Source organism: Brassica oleracea, chromosome C5 (genome assembly GCF_000695525.1).
Source record: "Brassica oleracea var. oleracea cultivar TO1000 chromosome C5, BOL, whole genome shotgun sequence".
In the NCBI taxonomy this organism is placed as follows: Eukaryota; Viridiplantae; Streptophyta; class Magnoliopsida; order Brassicales; family Brassicaceae; genus Brassica; species Brassica oleracea.
In genome coordinates this window covers 42,266,182-42,278,993 of record NC_027752.1, presented here as the reverse complement: position 1 = coordinate 42,278,993, position 12,812 = coordinate 42,266,182, and the positions used below count along the sequence as shown (strand labels likewise).

The 12,812-nt window shown below is 34.5% G+C and overlaps 1 protein-coding gene and 1 pseudogene across 1 annotated transcript; both read left to right on the top strand.

Moving 5' to 3' along the window:
- The first annotated feature begins 7,266 nt into the window (after positions 1-7,266).
- LOC106294291 lies at positions 7,267-7,829 on the top strand. Its single transcript, XM_013729851.1, has 2 exons — positions 7,267-7,341; positions 7,494-7,829. Exons 1-2 carry the CDS (start codon positions 7,304-7,306, stop codon positions 7,825-7,827), a joined length of 372 nt encoding a protein of 123 aa, XP_013585305.1. The 5' UTR covers positions 7,267-7,303; the 3' UTR covers positions 7,828-7,829.
- Positions 7,830-8,490: 661 nt separating this feature from the next.
- Positions 8,491-12,812, top strand: part of LOC106292359 — a 9,667-nt pseudogene continuing 5,345 nt past the window's right edge.

Here is a 12,812-nt window from a genome sequence, read left to right as displayed (position 1 = left end):
ATGAATGAAAATGGAAAAATATTTTTTTTGTTCTAACTAAAAACTGAAATTGCAATGTTTGATAAGTTAATGAATGAATGAAAATTTCACACTCAGTAATTGAAGAATTAATGAACTAATATATAAAAATTTAGAACCAATCGAATTATTGTAAGTTGATTTTAAGTTGGAAGTCTATGTCAAATTTAACATGAGATCAAAACTACCAGATGTTGGGATGCTCCCTGGATATTATTCCTACAATTGTCCATGTTTGAGTGTAAAACAAAAAACAAAACAATGGTCGATGCAAAGAACTCTCCAGTCTTTTAGCCGGGGTTCTTAACTCATGATTTGACATTTTTTTTGTTTTTTTTAACACTTTGGCTAAGAGACGGCTCTTATATCTCTTATTTAAGAGACGGTTCTTAACTTTTCTTAGTTAAAATCTAAGAAAAGCTAAGAAAATAATCTTAGCCGAAGCTAAGAACTCCAGTTAAGAAACTGAGGTTAATGATGGTCTTGTACCGTCTCTTAGCCGAAAAGTGTAAAAAAAGGAAATAAACAAAAAAGTGAATCTCGGCTAAGAAACCTGGGTTAATGATGCCCTAAGAGCCGTCTCTTAGCCGAAAAATGTAAAAAACAAAAAAAACAAAAAAAAAGTCAAATCATGAAATAAGAACATCGGCTAAGAGACCAGGGTTAATCATACCCTAAACTACTCTAATGCATATATTTTCTGCTCAGATCGGCGCGTTAAGTTTCATTAATTGGTTATAGCAAAACTACACGTCACTATGTAGAGAAACCCTAGACGACTCAAATATATGCATTAGACCATGTACGATGGTTTGAACACTCTCTCCATTTTCAATACCTTTAGAGCATGATTATTCGAAAGATCCATTTAGGATTTCTTATTTTTTTTAATACTTTCAAGTAATAAATGTGAGTTAAGAGACTACATTAAGAGATCTAAACATTTATACGCTACAATGCAAATATCTTAATTTAGGGTTCTTAAAAAAATTATTAAACATTTTTTTATTAAACTTAAAATTTATTGATTAAATAAAACATAGTAAAAGATAACATTTTAAACATAGATTTAAAGAAAAACATAAAGCAAAGATTAGTAAAATAAACGATAATAATTTGAAAGCAGCATCCGAGCTCAGTTGTTGTTTTCATCACGTCCAAATTTACGCCATACATTTCAACCAAATCATAATATATAGTAATTAGCTATTATGGATTGAATCGAATTGATTAATAATTAAATCAAATTAATTAATAATTAAATTGCAAATTAATTACTAATTAATAAATTTTATTTTATTTTATTTTATTAATTTAATTCTAGTTTACAAATATATTCTGTTTTACAAAACTAAACCAGAATTAAAAAAAAGTAAATCTAGAAAAAGGAAACTAAACCAAAGGTTAAACTAATTCCTTCGAACTTCAAGTCCCTCGCTCCCCCGCTTCCTCACTGATTTTTTGATACCTGTCTCTTAAGAGACGTTTCCTCTTTCCCTTGATTAAGAACCGTGTCTTCAGTTTATATCTATTTTTCATTTAAAAAAAAAAAACTAATTTGCTTAAGAAACACAGTTAAGAACCTGTGTTAATGCTGCTCTTATTTTCTCATTTTAACATTCCACATAATCTTCTCTCTCGTCCACCTAATTTATTCAACACTCATTTCATTCTAAACCTCTACAATGGTTTGTTTTACAAAATTCAACACCCTACTCCACAACTCTTAATTCATATTTTTGTTTTTTACAACATAATAATTACATATTAATAATTAACTTAAAAACTAAAATAACATAACTTTTAATAATATTTATTTAAATTATTATATTTAGCTTATTTTTAAAAATAATTATTATTAGAATTCATTTAAAAAAAAGGAATAAAACATTAAATTAGTTGATTATAAAGAAAAAAGACATTTTTTCCTGTATCCAAATGAAATGAGCGTACTCTCTATTTTTATATTAAAAACCTTGAATTTTGATATTTTTTAAAAAGTTTTATTATGTAATAAATGTATTTGAATTATTGGGTGAGGATAAAAAACAAAAGAAATTTGCACAGCCAATAAAAAAACGACATATGGCAGCACTGGACAAAAAAAAATTAGTTTCAACAGTTGAAATTTTGCAACGAGTGTTGATGCCACCTAGATTAACTCAATTTATAACACACTCATTGCAAAGATTTCAACTGTTTGAAACTGATTTTCAACATGATCTCTATTGTGGGTAGTCTTAGAATTGTTTAGGTTGACGACTCAAAACTTCCCGACCACCAAAAACACTCTTCTACAACAATCTCTATAATAACCTTAGTACCTCACCAAATCCAAAATTATTAATAATTTCAAGTTTCAACTAGTTGGATGTGTATTAACTCTTAATTTACGATAGGTAACTCACACACACCTCTTCTTTCTCTCTGATGGCCGCTGCCTCGTGGCGCGGTCGCCGGGAACCATCCATTTTTTTTCCTTTTTTTTGTTTTTTGTTTTTTGTTCTTTTCTGTTATTCTTTCGTATTTTTTTTATGTGTTTTCTGGTCATAATGAGTTGAGTTGATTTTTCTTGGGTCAGATCCGGTGATTTTTTGACGATTTGAGTTTATTTACTCGGGTTTCTATGAATTCTGACCCGAGTTTTTGAGAGTTGTTGTGTAGGAACCCGTTAAAAAAAAGAAAAATGGTCGAGTGTCTTTGTGGTGGTCGAGTCGCGGGCAATAAGGATCGATCGAAAAGTTTTAAAGTACGAGGTGGGCGAAGAAGTGATCGTGAGTGAACTATGAGTCGAATAAGTTGCTCGACCATAGTTAGAAGATGTCCTAGATTGATGAGACGGATGTTTTGGAAGCACAATATTTTTGGAAGCACGACGATTTAGAAGCTCAACGTTTGGGAAGAATGACGTTTCTTCAGCACGAAGTTTTCCAAACTTCGTATCAGCGGAATATTATTTCGAAGACATTGGAAGCAGGACGGGAATTAAGAAGGACGGGAATTAAGCAGGACGGGAAGCAAGCACGATGGGAAAACCTGAAATTGGGCAAAAACCTTAATTTCGGTATTATGAAATTTTTCGAGGAAGCCAGAGGCTCGGGAAATATTTTTCATCTAGGTCAGAAATATTTTAGAGTTTATGAAAAGTATTCAGACCATCAGAACGGGAGCGAAAAAATATTTGGGGTTAATTGTGGATCAGAAATTTACCGGAAGGACCGAAATCAGACGAATGGACCGAGAAGCTCGAGGTGGCTCGTTGCATGGGTTCAGAACGTGGTGTCAAGCATCTAACAAGCTGAGTGTCTCCAGAAGCTCGAGGTGTCGCTGTGCATGGAAGCTGTACATGCAGCCTGACATGTAGAAGCACGAGGTGGATCGACCAAGCACGAGGTGTCTCCGCGCATGCAACCGAAGCATGCTGATCGACATGTGTGTGCTGCTGTGGCGCTTTGCATGAGCTCTAGTCATGCAGCCTGACATCTGGGAGGAGTGTTAGCGTCCTGCATGTGTCCTGGACATGCAGCCAGACATGTGGAGCACGAGGTGTCGCCGCGCATGCGTTCGGAGCCATGCGAAGCGACACACGGGCGGCCACCAACCTGAATCTGATTGCCTGCTGTCTTCTATAAATAGCCCACGACCCCAGCTCATTTCATCACATCCAGACATGTCCAAACCAAGTTAAAAAAGTGAGAGAAAAGTAGAAAAAGAAAGCAAGTGATTCCGAGCTATTTCGAGAGTTTTAGAGAGTTTTCGACGTCAGTTCTCTACTGATTTCGAGTCAGCGCCTAGGGACGGTTCTGTCCAACTGAATTCTTCCAGGCCACTCAGTTCCTTTGATGATCAAGTTGAGATGCTGTCCGGAGTTAGTTCAGTTCTACGGGTTCAGATCAGTCGAAGTTCTGCTCGATACTCCGCCGGGAAGTCCGAAGAACTGTCCAGAAGCTAGAGGAGGTTCTGTCCGAGTCCAGATCAGCCTGTCGAGGCCTATCAGTTTCTTCATGGTGAAGCCGAGGTTCTGTCCAAGTCGATATCAGTCCAGTCCAGTCAAGACGTTCATCTTGGGTTTTGGCCACGTCCTCTCCTATCAACCAGCTGCTTCTCGCCTAGAACAGTGTGAGTTGGTTTTGTGTGAATTCCATTTGGAATTTAGGGTAGATCGAGTAGCATATAGATTGGAATGATCACTCTATTGAATGGTAGAGTCCCTTAGGGTTATTTTATTTATGGAACCGGACTCAGTTTAGCAAGGGCTAAGCTGAGATGAATGGAATTAAGACTGAGTTGATAACCTGACTAGGACTAGGGATAGGATGTATCATGTTTTCTATTCTTGCGTGTTGATATGGCTGAGTACAGGTTCCCGTTATCTTTAAAGATAGTGTCGTAGCAGGAGGCCGAACTATCTGGGTAACGGTTTGATTGAGTAGATTGATTGAGTAGATTTAATTAAATGCTTGCTCGTTTAATTAATCTTGTTGATTGAGGTTAGTCATCTCTTGGTAAGGGAGTGACTAGCTGGTTGAGTTGTTGTGTGATATTGTTGTTAGTGTTGTAGAGTTAGAGTGTGATGCCATATAGCTTGTGTGTACCCCACCTTGCTAGGCATGTTTAGGGGTTGATTAGTGTTTCCTCGACCTCGTACCCAGCGGGTTCAAGGAAACCCCTTATTCGCTGGATCGAGAGCACTTAGAGAGACGGGGTCATGGCCTATGGCTGAGTGGTTGCACGACAAGGTAATAACCGGCAGTAAGCCGAAGGACTGTGGGCTGTCTCGCGGTGACCCGAACGTACTGTAGGCCGCGATCGTCTTGTAACAACCGGCAGTGGCTTGACTGTACTGGGGCTGTCGCGCGGTGACCCGACTATACTGTGGGCCACGTTCGGTTGAAAGCTCCTTCTCCTAGTCTTTGTGATAGGGAGATAGGATATTGCCGAGGATGATGAGGAGGAACACGAAGTCACCAGGGCCCAGGTTAGAGTGTTGTGTTAGTGTGTCGTAGAGGGTTATGGAACCCTCGAGTTAATGTAGCACCGATATACGGTGTTACGAGTACGATCGAGTCATTGATAGTTACTATCTTATTATTGTTGTGGTTGTGGTTGATTTGTTTGCAGGTTCTGATATTAAGTCCTAAGTCTGGTTTAGGTACCAGATTAGGCTTGGTGTGTATTTGGTTAATGTAGGCCTGACGTTGGCCTGTATGTGTTCGAGGGATTGCTTGTGAAGGGTGGTGGATATTAAAGCTATGCGGTATCATTGGTTGGCCGATCATGTTCTTGTTTGATTGTTGGTCGACCGGCTCAAGATACTTGTATAGTCTAAGTGATGAGTACTGAACTCAGGCGTATATATGGTTAACTAGGGATTGGTTGTTAACTTGTTTTAATGCAGGTTCCCGTTACTTGAAGCTAGAACATGGCAGGAGGCCAAGTCTAACTTAGTAACAGTTTGCTTAGCCTTAGCTTTTATTGCATGTTAGGACTAGATTGATTGTTATTTTAGGTTGTCTGGGTTAGAGTCTAGGTTGCGGGCAGAGGCCGCCAGCTCACTGAGTAATACTAGGTTACTCATCCAACTCTGTTTTCCTTTTTGCAGGTCGCTATAGGTAAGGATGATCGGATAGCTTGGTGCTGGACGTTAGGACCGCCGGTGTAGATTTTCATGCCTTTTGTAAACGGTATTGTGAATTGTGTTATGTTGACTCGATTTGGCATTAGGCCGGGCCCAGTCTTGAATTATTTCAATGTATGGATATTTCTTGAATAAATAAAATAAATGTTTTATATGCGCTTCATGAGTACTCTGATATTTGACTAGTCCGGTCTAACACAACGTTAGGTCATGGTACGGGTTGAAAAGCCTTAGGCCTCGATCTAACGGAAAAAACTAACTCTAGGTATGGGTTGCAAAGCCTTGTGCCTTGACGCAGCGAGACGAGTTAGTGGAGGAACTGGTCGAGGTCGTGGAGTAAATTTTGTGACTCTGACCGGATCCTTCCTAACCCGCCACGTAGCGCTTCCGGACCATGGTGTTGGGTTGGACGGTCAGTCATGTTCTTGTTTGATTGTTGGCTGGCAGATTGGGCTTTCATCTCCAACCCTAGGTGTGGGTCGTCCGTCGGTCATGTTCTTGTTTGATTGTTCGCCGGTGGGTCGACCTATGCTTAGGACGGTTCGGGGGTGTTACATGTTGGATCCTGGTGGAACGACGGTTTTGTCGTAAGTTCCAGATCCTTGTGAAGCGGCGGTTTTTGTGTTGTGTTGATTTGTTTAACCTCCTCGACATTTTGGTGGCAGGTTGTTTCTCTTCTCTGTTTAACAAGTTAACAGCCACTGTTATACTATCACAGGTCAAAATTGGTGGAAATTTATCTTATAGAGATAGATCCCCAAATTTTGTGTTCTTCTCAAGTTGCTACTGTAGATAAAAGAAGAGACAGTTTCAAGGATTCGAGCTTATGTTTTGACAATTTGGCTCTTAATTTTGGATCTTTCATATCGATGGTAAACATGCGACATAACCTTGTCATCTTTATGGACCCCTCCGTTCATGTTCATGATGATATTTTGTATCCGAAGCATTACTCTCACTTGCAAAATAGAGTGGAAGCTATAAGAAGAGATCACAATCCTCTTTGACTCGCCATGTTCTCTTTGGTTGCAACAACTATTCAATGAGAAGGTTGGTCAGTAATGCTTACGCCTTGAGAATTAGTACAAAACAGTCTGTTGGTTACTACTATCTCAATTTTTGGTGGATTCTATCTATATGCTCTTTTGAGGTCTTTATATCGCCTACCGGTGATTTTTTTAGATTTATTTTTGTAAAAAAACTTATTGTTTTAACTTTATTTTCTTATGGCTTGAAACTAAACATCCTTAAAAAAAACTCACACACGCACATCTAAATATAACACCAACATTGCTATAATTACTAATAATTACTATCACGTCCTTTCAATTGTAAACTTATCTTAACTGAATTAAAGTCAACAAAAAAAAATAAAATCTGGATGAATCTTCTATAGAATTCGTTTTTTGGGTCTAGTGTTAAGTATCTATTAGTGGCATTAATTTATCACAAAGGGCATCGGCTTTGCTACACATGGCTGTGTTTCATGTATTTGTTCTTTTTATATGCTAAGATGCTACTTTTTTCTTTTTAGTATGCTACTTGATTAAGTTCCATTTCTCTATAAATTGAAATGCGAGTTGCATTTTCAACACATATCTTCAAATAACTCTCATTGAGTCATACCATTAATAAGTACGATAAAAGATGGATTCAAGATTCAACGATACCGTTCATTCCTTGAGGTTCGTCTCTCTAATTCATAATTACAACACCTAGTACACTTATTTTGTTTGATTTATCTGTTTCACAAATTCACAATACATTTACATATATATATATATATTCCAATCAAAAGTCTGCTCCCCATTGTTCCTCAGCCTGTTTTGGTATATAGGCCAGTTGCATCTAAAGCTCCTCATGTTGATCCATCGTCGGATGCCGTTTCTGGTGAAATTGTGGCAACTGATCCGATTTCTAAAGCTGCTCAGACGGTTGCAGGTTCATCACTTACGAAAGCTATTCAAGTTGATGAAATTGGTCAAATTACAGGAACGGGTAATATTGTAGAAGCTAGCCAGGCTGCTATTACTGCTTCTCTCACAGGTTTCAAAAGCCCACCAACAAATCAGTCTCGGCAAGACCATGTTTATACGGTCGACATTGGTAATGGTAAACTTTTTGTGGACTTAACGCCTGAAGGGCTTATTACAAATGGCCAAAATTTCTAGTGACAATAATCTTCGGTATTTAGGTGCAGAAACAAAATGACACATTTTTTTTTTTTTTTGAGAAAACAAAATGACACATTTGTTAGGACTTAGTACATACATAGCTTTTTAGGTTTATAAACATCTCAACCTAATGATGTTAAAAACAACATCCAACCTAATTTCTTTTAGTAAAAATAAAAAATATCTATAGTTAAGAAATGGATATACATATTTAAGACTATAAAATGTTCATTAACATAATCAATAAATAAACAGATATTCACCTTAATTAAAGCTAATTTTCTCTATATATTTTTTTTGATTTTCTCAAATTTAATTGACGGAATATACACATATAGTAAAATTATGCATGCATTTACCATTAATATTATTTTTGGTCAAAAGATTCTGAGTATTGCAAAAATACAATCAATAATATAAATAAAATAAAAGATTTATATACAGATCTTAAAATTATAGTAAAAGCGAATTTTATAATATATACAAATTTTACAATTATAATTTATTCATTAACACAATCATTGAGCAAATGAATATTTCACCTTAATCAGATTTTTTCTCTTATCTGTTTTTGCTTGTCTATTGGCAGGATATACATATAGTAAGACTACACATGCATTGTACCATCAATATTTCTTTTTAGTACGCTACTTGATTAAGTTCCATTTCTCTATAAATTGAAGTGCGAGTTGCATTTTCAACACATATCTTCAAATAACTCTCATTGAGTCATACCATTAATAAGTACGATAAAAGATGGATTCAAGATTCAACGATACCGTTCATTCCTTGAGGTTCGTCTCTCTAATTCATAATTACAACACCTAGTACACTTATTTTGTTTGATTTAACTGTTTCACAAATTCACAATACATTTACATATATATATATATGCTCCAATCAAAAGTCTGCTCCCCATTGTTCCTCAGCCTGTTTTGGTATATAGGCCAGTTGCATCTAAAGCTCCTCATGTTGATCCATCGTCGGATGCCGTTTCTGGTGAAATTGTGGCAACTGATCCGATTTCTAAAGCTGCTCAGACGGTTGCAGGTTCATCACTTACGAAAGCTATTCAAGTTGATGAAATTGGTCAAATTACAGGAACGGGTAATATTGTAGAAGCTAGCCAGGCTGCTATTACTGCTTCTCTCACAGGTTTCAAAAGCCCACCAACAAATCAGTCTCGGCAAGACCATGTTTATACGGTCGACATTGGTAATGGTAAACTTTTTGTGGACTTAACGCCTGAAGGGCTTATTACAAATGGCCAAAATTTCTAGTGACAATAAGCAAGTGGTGGTAGCCTAGTGGTAATTTTTTGGTGTTTGGTGTATATCTACATCAGTTTTTAGTTCGATTTTCCTGGAAACTAAATTACCATTATTTGGTCAGTTTAGGTTTGGTTTAGTCCATGTGGTTAACATGGTGAACCGTAACAGACAATTAGTTCATTTTTGGCATTAATCAGAAAATATTCTAAATTCGGGCTAGGCAGTGTGATACTCTTTCGAACTAATCCAATATGTGGAACCGACCAGATGAGCCGATCAAACTTATTAAAAAAAAAAAAAGATGAGGCATGGTATCCACCTATTTTTCGTTATTTTATATGAATAAATGTGTATTAATCGTTCGTGGCTTACCACAAATTCTATGGGCAGAAACAATGCAGTACGATATTGAAAATATTTTTTTTCTAAACAGGAGTTTTGTTTTCCACATGATATTGAGGCCTATGTACGTGGTATGGAGTATGCTGATTCTAGTGACTTCAACTTCGTTATTTAGGTGCCGAAACAAAAGGACACATTTGTTAGGATTGTGCAGAAACAAAAGGACACATTTGTTAGGATTTAGTACATACACTACTTTTTAGGTTTAGAAAATTCTCAACCTAATTTCATTAAGAACTCAAAATTTGGATGTTTAAGAAATAAATGTATACAGATTTTAAAATTATAAATTATTCATTAGTACAATCAATAAACACATTATTGTTCACCTTAATCGTTCTCTTTTTTTTCTGTTTTGCTTTTTTTAATTGGCGGAAATATACCATCAGTATTCGCTTTTGGTCAAACGATTGGACTATTATAAACAAACTCTTTTTTTTAACTGTATTGTAAACTTTTTTTTGTCTATTTTTAGCAAAAAAATAAAACAAAGTCTACAATACATTTAAAAAGGACTTTAGAGTTGCTAATCCATGCAACTATTACGTAATCTCACACGGTTTGACTAAAGCGGACCATCATCAGCACAGAGTCTGTTCACTCTTAAACATCACACTTATTTGATGTCTTACAGATATGATCGTCATTGATATGAAATTACTTACATCTCATCGTCCAGACTTCCCTTAAAATGCATTAGAGATTACAATACACATCACACCAATCTCAAACCAACTTTAATTACTGTCATATATATAAATGAATGAATGAAAATGGAAAAATATTTTTTTTGTTCTAACTAAAAACTGAAATTGCAATGTTTGATAAGTTAATGAATGAATGAAAATTTCACACTCAGTAATTGAAGAATTAATGAACTAATATATAAAAATTTAGAAACAATCGAATTATTGTCAGTTGATTTTAAGTTGGAAGTCTATGTCAAATTTAACATGAGATCAAAACTACCAGATGTTGGGATGCTCCCTAGGATATTATTCCCACAATTGTCCATGTTTGAGTGTGAGTGAGAATGTTAATGAATAAATGAAAATATTCGGATTGATAGTTAAAAAAATTAATGAACTAATATATAAAAGATTAATTCAATCTATCGTTAATTGTTTTTTTTTAAGGTGAATCCCGTGATAAATTCAAATTTAATAAGATATATGTACTAAAGAAAAACCATTACAACACGCTCTCAAACAAATCAATCACATGACACTAAAAATATTACAAAGATTCAGAGGCCAAGGACATAGCTCAAACTTTAATATTCTTAGCCACAAACCCAAGGAAAATATGATGAAGAGGACCTGAAAACACAGCAAGTTCATGATAATATATCGATTAAGGACATAACACATTGGAGAAGACCAGTTTCTCAACAGTAAAAGAGGATTGGATGAGCTGATTCATGAGTTTTTAGGGTGAATTTGTAGGTTTACCAACTAATAATAGATTGCCATTTTTTATTCAATTTTTCAGAAAATAATAAAATAATAAAAATTTGGCAAGTCATATGTTTTTAAATGAAAAAAGAAAAAAATAAGTGAAAATAGTAGTAGCTACCAAAGAAAATGGAAATTCTTTATTTTGCCGTCAAATAAACACTAAACGCTAAACTTTTTGGTAAATCTTAAATCATAAACACTAAACCATAAACGCCGTCTCTAAACCCTAGACCCTTAGGATTTACCCAAAGGTTTAAGATTTACCCAAGAGTTTAAGATTTACCCAAGGGTTTAAGATTTACCCAAGGGTTTAAGATTTACGCAAGCGTTTATCCAAAGATCTAGGGTTTAGTATATAGAGTTTAGAATTTAGAGTTTAGTATTTTGTATAGGGCGTTAACAATGTTAAAAAAATGTATTTTTTGCATTTACTATTATTTTTTATTATTTTTTTTTATTTAAAAAACATAATATGACTTGACAAATTTTTATTACTTTGTTTTTTTTTTCCAAAAACTGGATATGAAGTGGCAAACTATTATTGGTTAGTGATTCTACACGTTCACTCTAGAAGGTTAATCCAAAAAAAACTCCTAAATGAATAAAAATCAACAAAAGAACATAATTCCAGGATGGGTATTCTAGAGAATTTGTTATTTTTGGGGTCTAATGTTAAGTATCTTTTAGTGGCATTAATTAATCACAAGGGCCACGGCTGTGCTACACATGGCGTGTCTCATGTACTTTTTTAGTATGCTACTTGATTAAGTTCCATCTCTCTATAAACTGAAATGTGAGGTGCATTTTTAACACACATCTTCTAATAATTTTCCTTATCACTAATAAGTACGATAAAATTGGATTCAAGATTCAACAAAACTATTCCTTCCTTGATGTTATTTCAAATATACATACAGATATGCTAGTTAATGTATATGTCCACTATTAATATATGTATATCGGATGCAGGTATGTTGGTGATGAAAAGAGTGGCGATGACTATGAATTTGTGAAAGCTTTACGTATGAGTGGTGGAGATGGAGCCTACAGTTACTCCGCCAATTCTCTTCTTCAGGTTCTTCAATATTCGTTTCCTTTTAGCTTGTTAAAAACTTAATAGTATTATTCTGGTAAAGCAAAGGAAAAGAATCATTCATTTCATTATGGTGAAGTTGTAATTTAAATATTAACCAATAAAAATTTAAGGTGCTATATATATGTAAGAAGAACATAATTTATACTTGCTCATATGAAACTGTGAAATCAACCAAAACTACGTATATATTTCTGTGTAATATCCCTTATATATTAATTGAGGAACATTTGAAAAGATGTAACCTCAATTTTGTATTAATTAAAAGAGGCCCCAATGCATAGGTGGCACTCAATTAGGTAGTCAATTACATTCAATTGAAAAATAAGTAGGTCCACATTCGATTTTTATATGTTGTTAGATACATAAGTTGGTCAAACTATATGATATAATGATATGATATGATATTTTCTTTCCTTAAATAAAACCTACGGAATTACCATAAATGACTAATATATATATGACATTAAATGAGTTTAATAATAAAGATTTGATAACAATGTATATCTCCTCCATCATTTTTTGTTTAATTTTATATTATTAAAATAAATTAAACAATCAAATTAGCTATAAAAGTAAAATTTAGATTTTTTCGTATATGTTATAATTTGAATTTTTAAAAACGACAATAAATGACTAAAACTATTAAAATTATTATGTTAAAAATTAATGATCAATGGTTTAACATATTTATTATAAGAAGATACACATGATTTTAAAACCATATGAGTAAAAAATATCATTTAATAATAAAAAAAA

What these genes read in the sequence shown, in the direction of transcription:
- LOC106294291 (XM_013729851.1), top strand. Translation starts at nt 7,304, where the DNA reads ATGGATTCAAGATTCAACGATACCGTTCATTCCTTGAG. An exon ending in GATACCGTTCATTCCTTGAG is followed by an intron (nt 7,342 to 7,493) that starts GTTCGTCTCTCT and finishes TTTGGTATATAG; the next exon opens with GCCAGTTGCATCTAAAGCTC.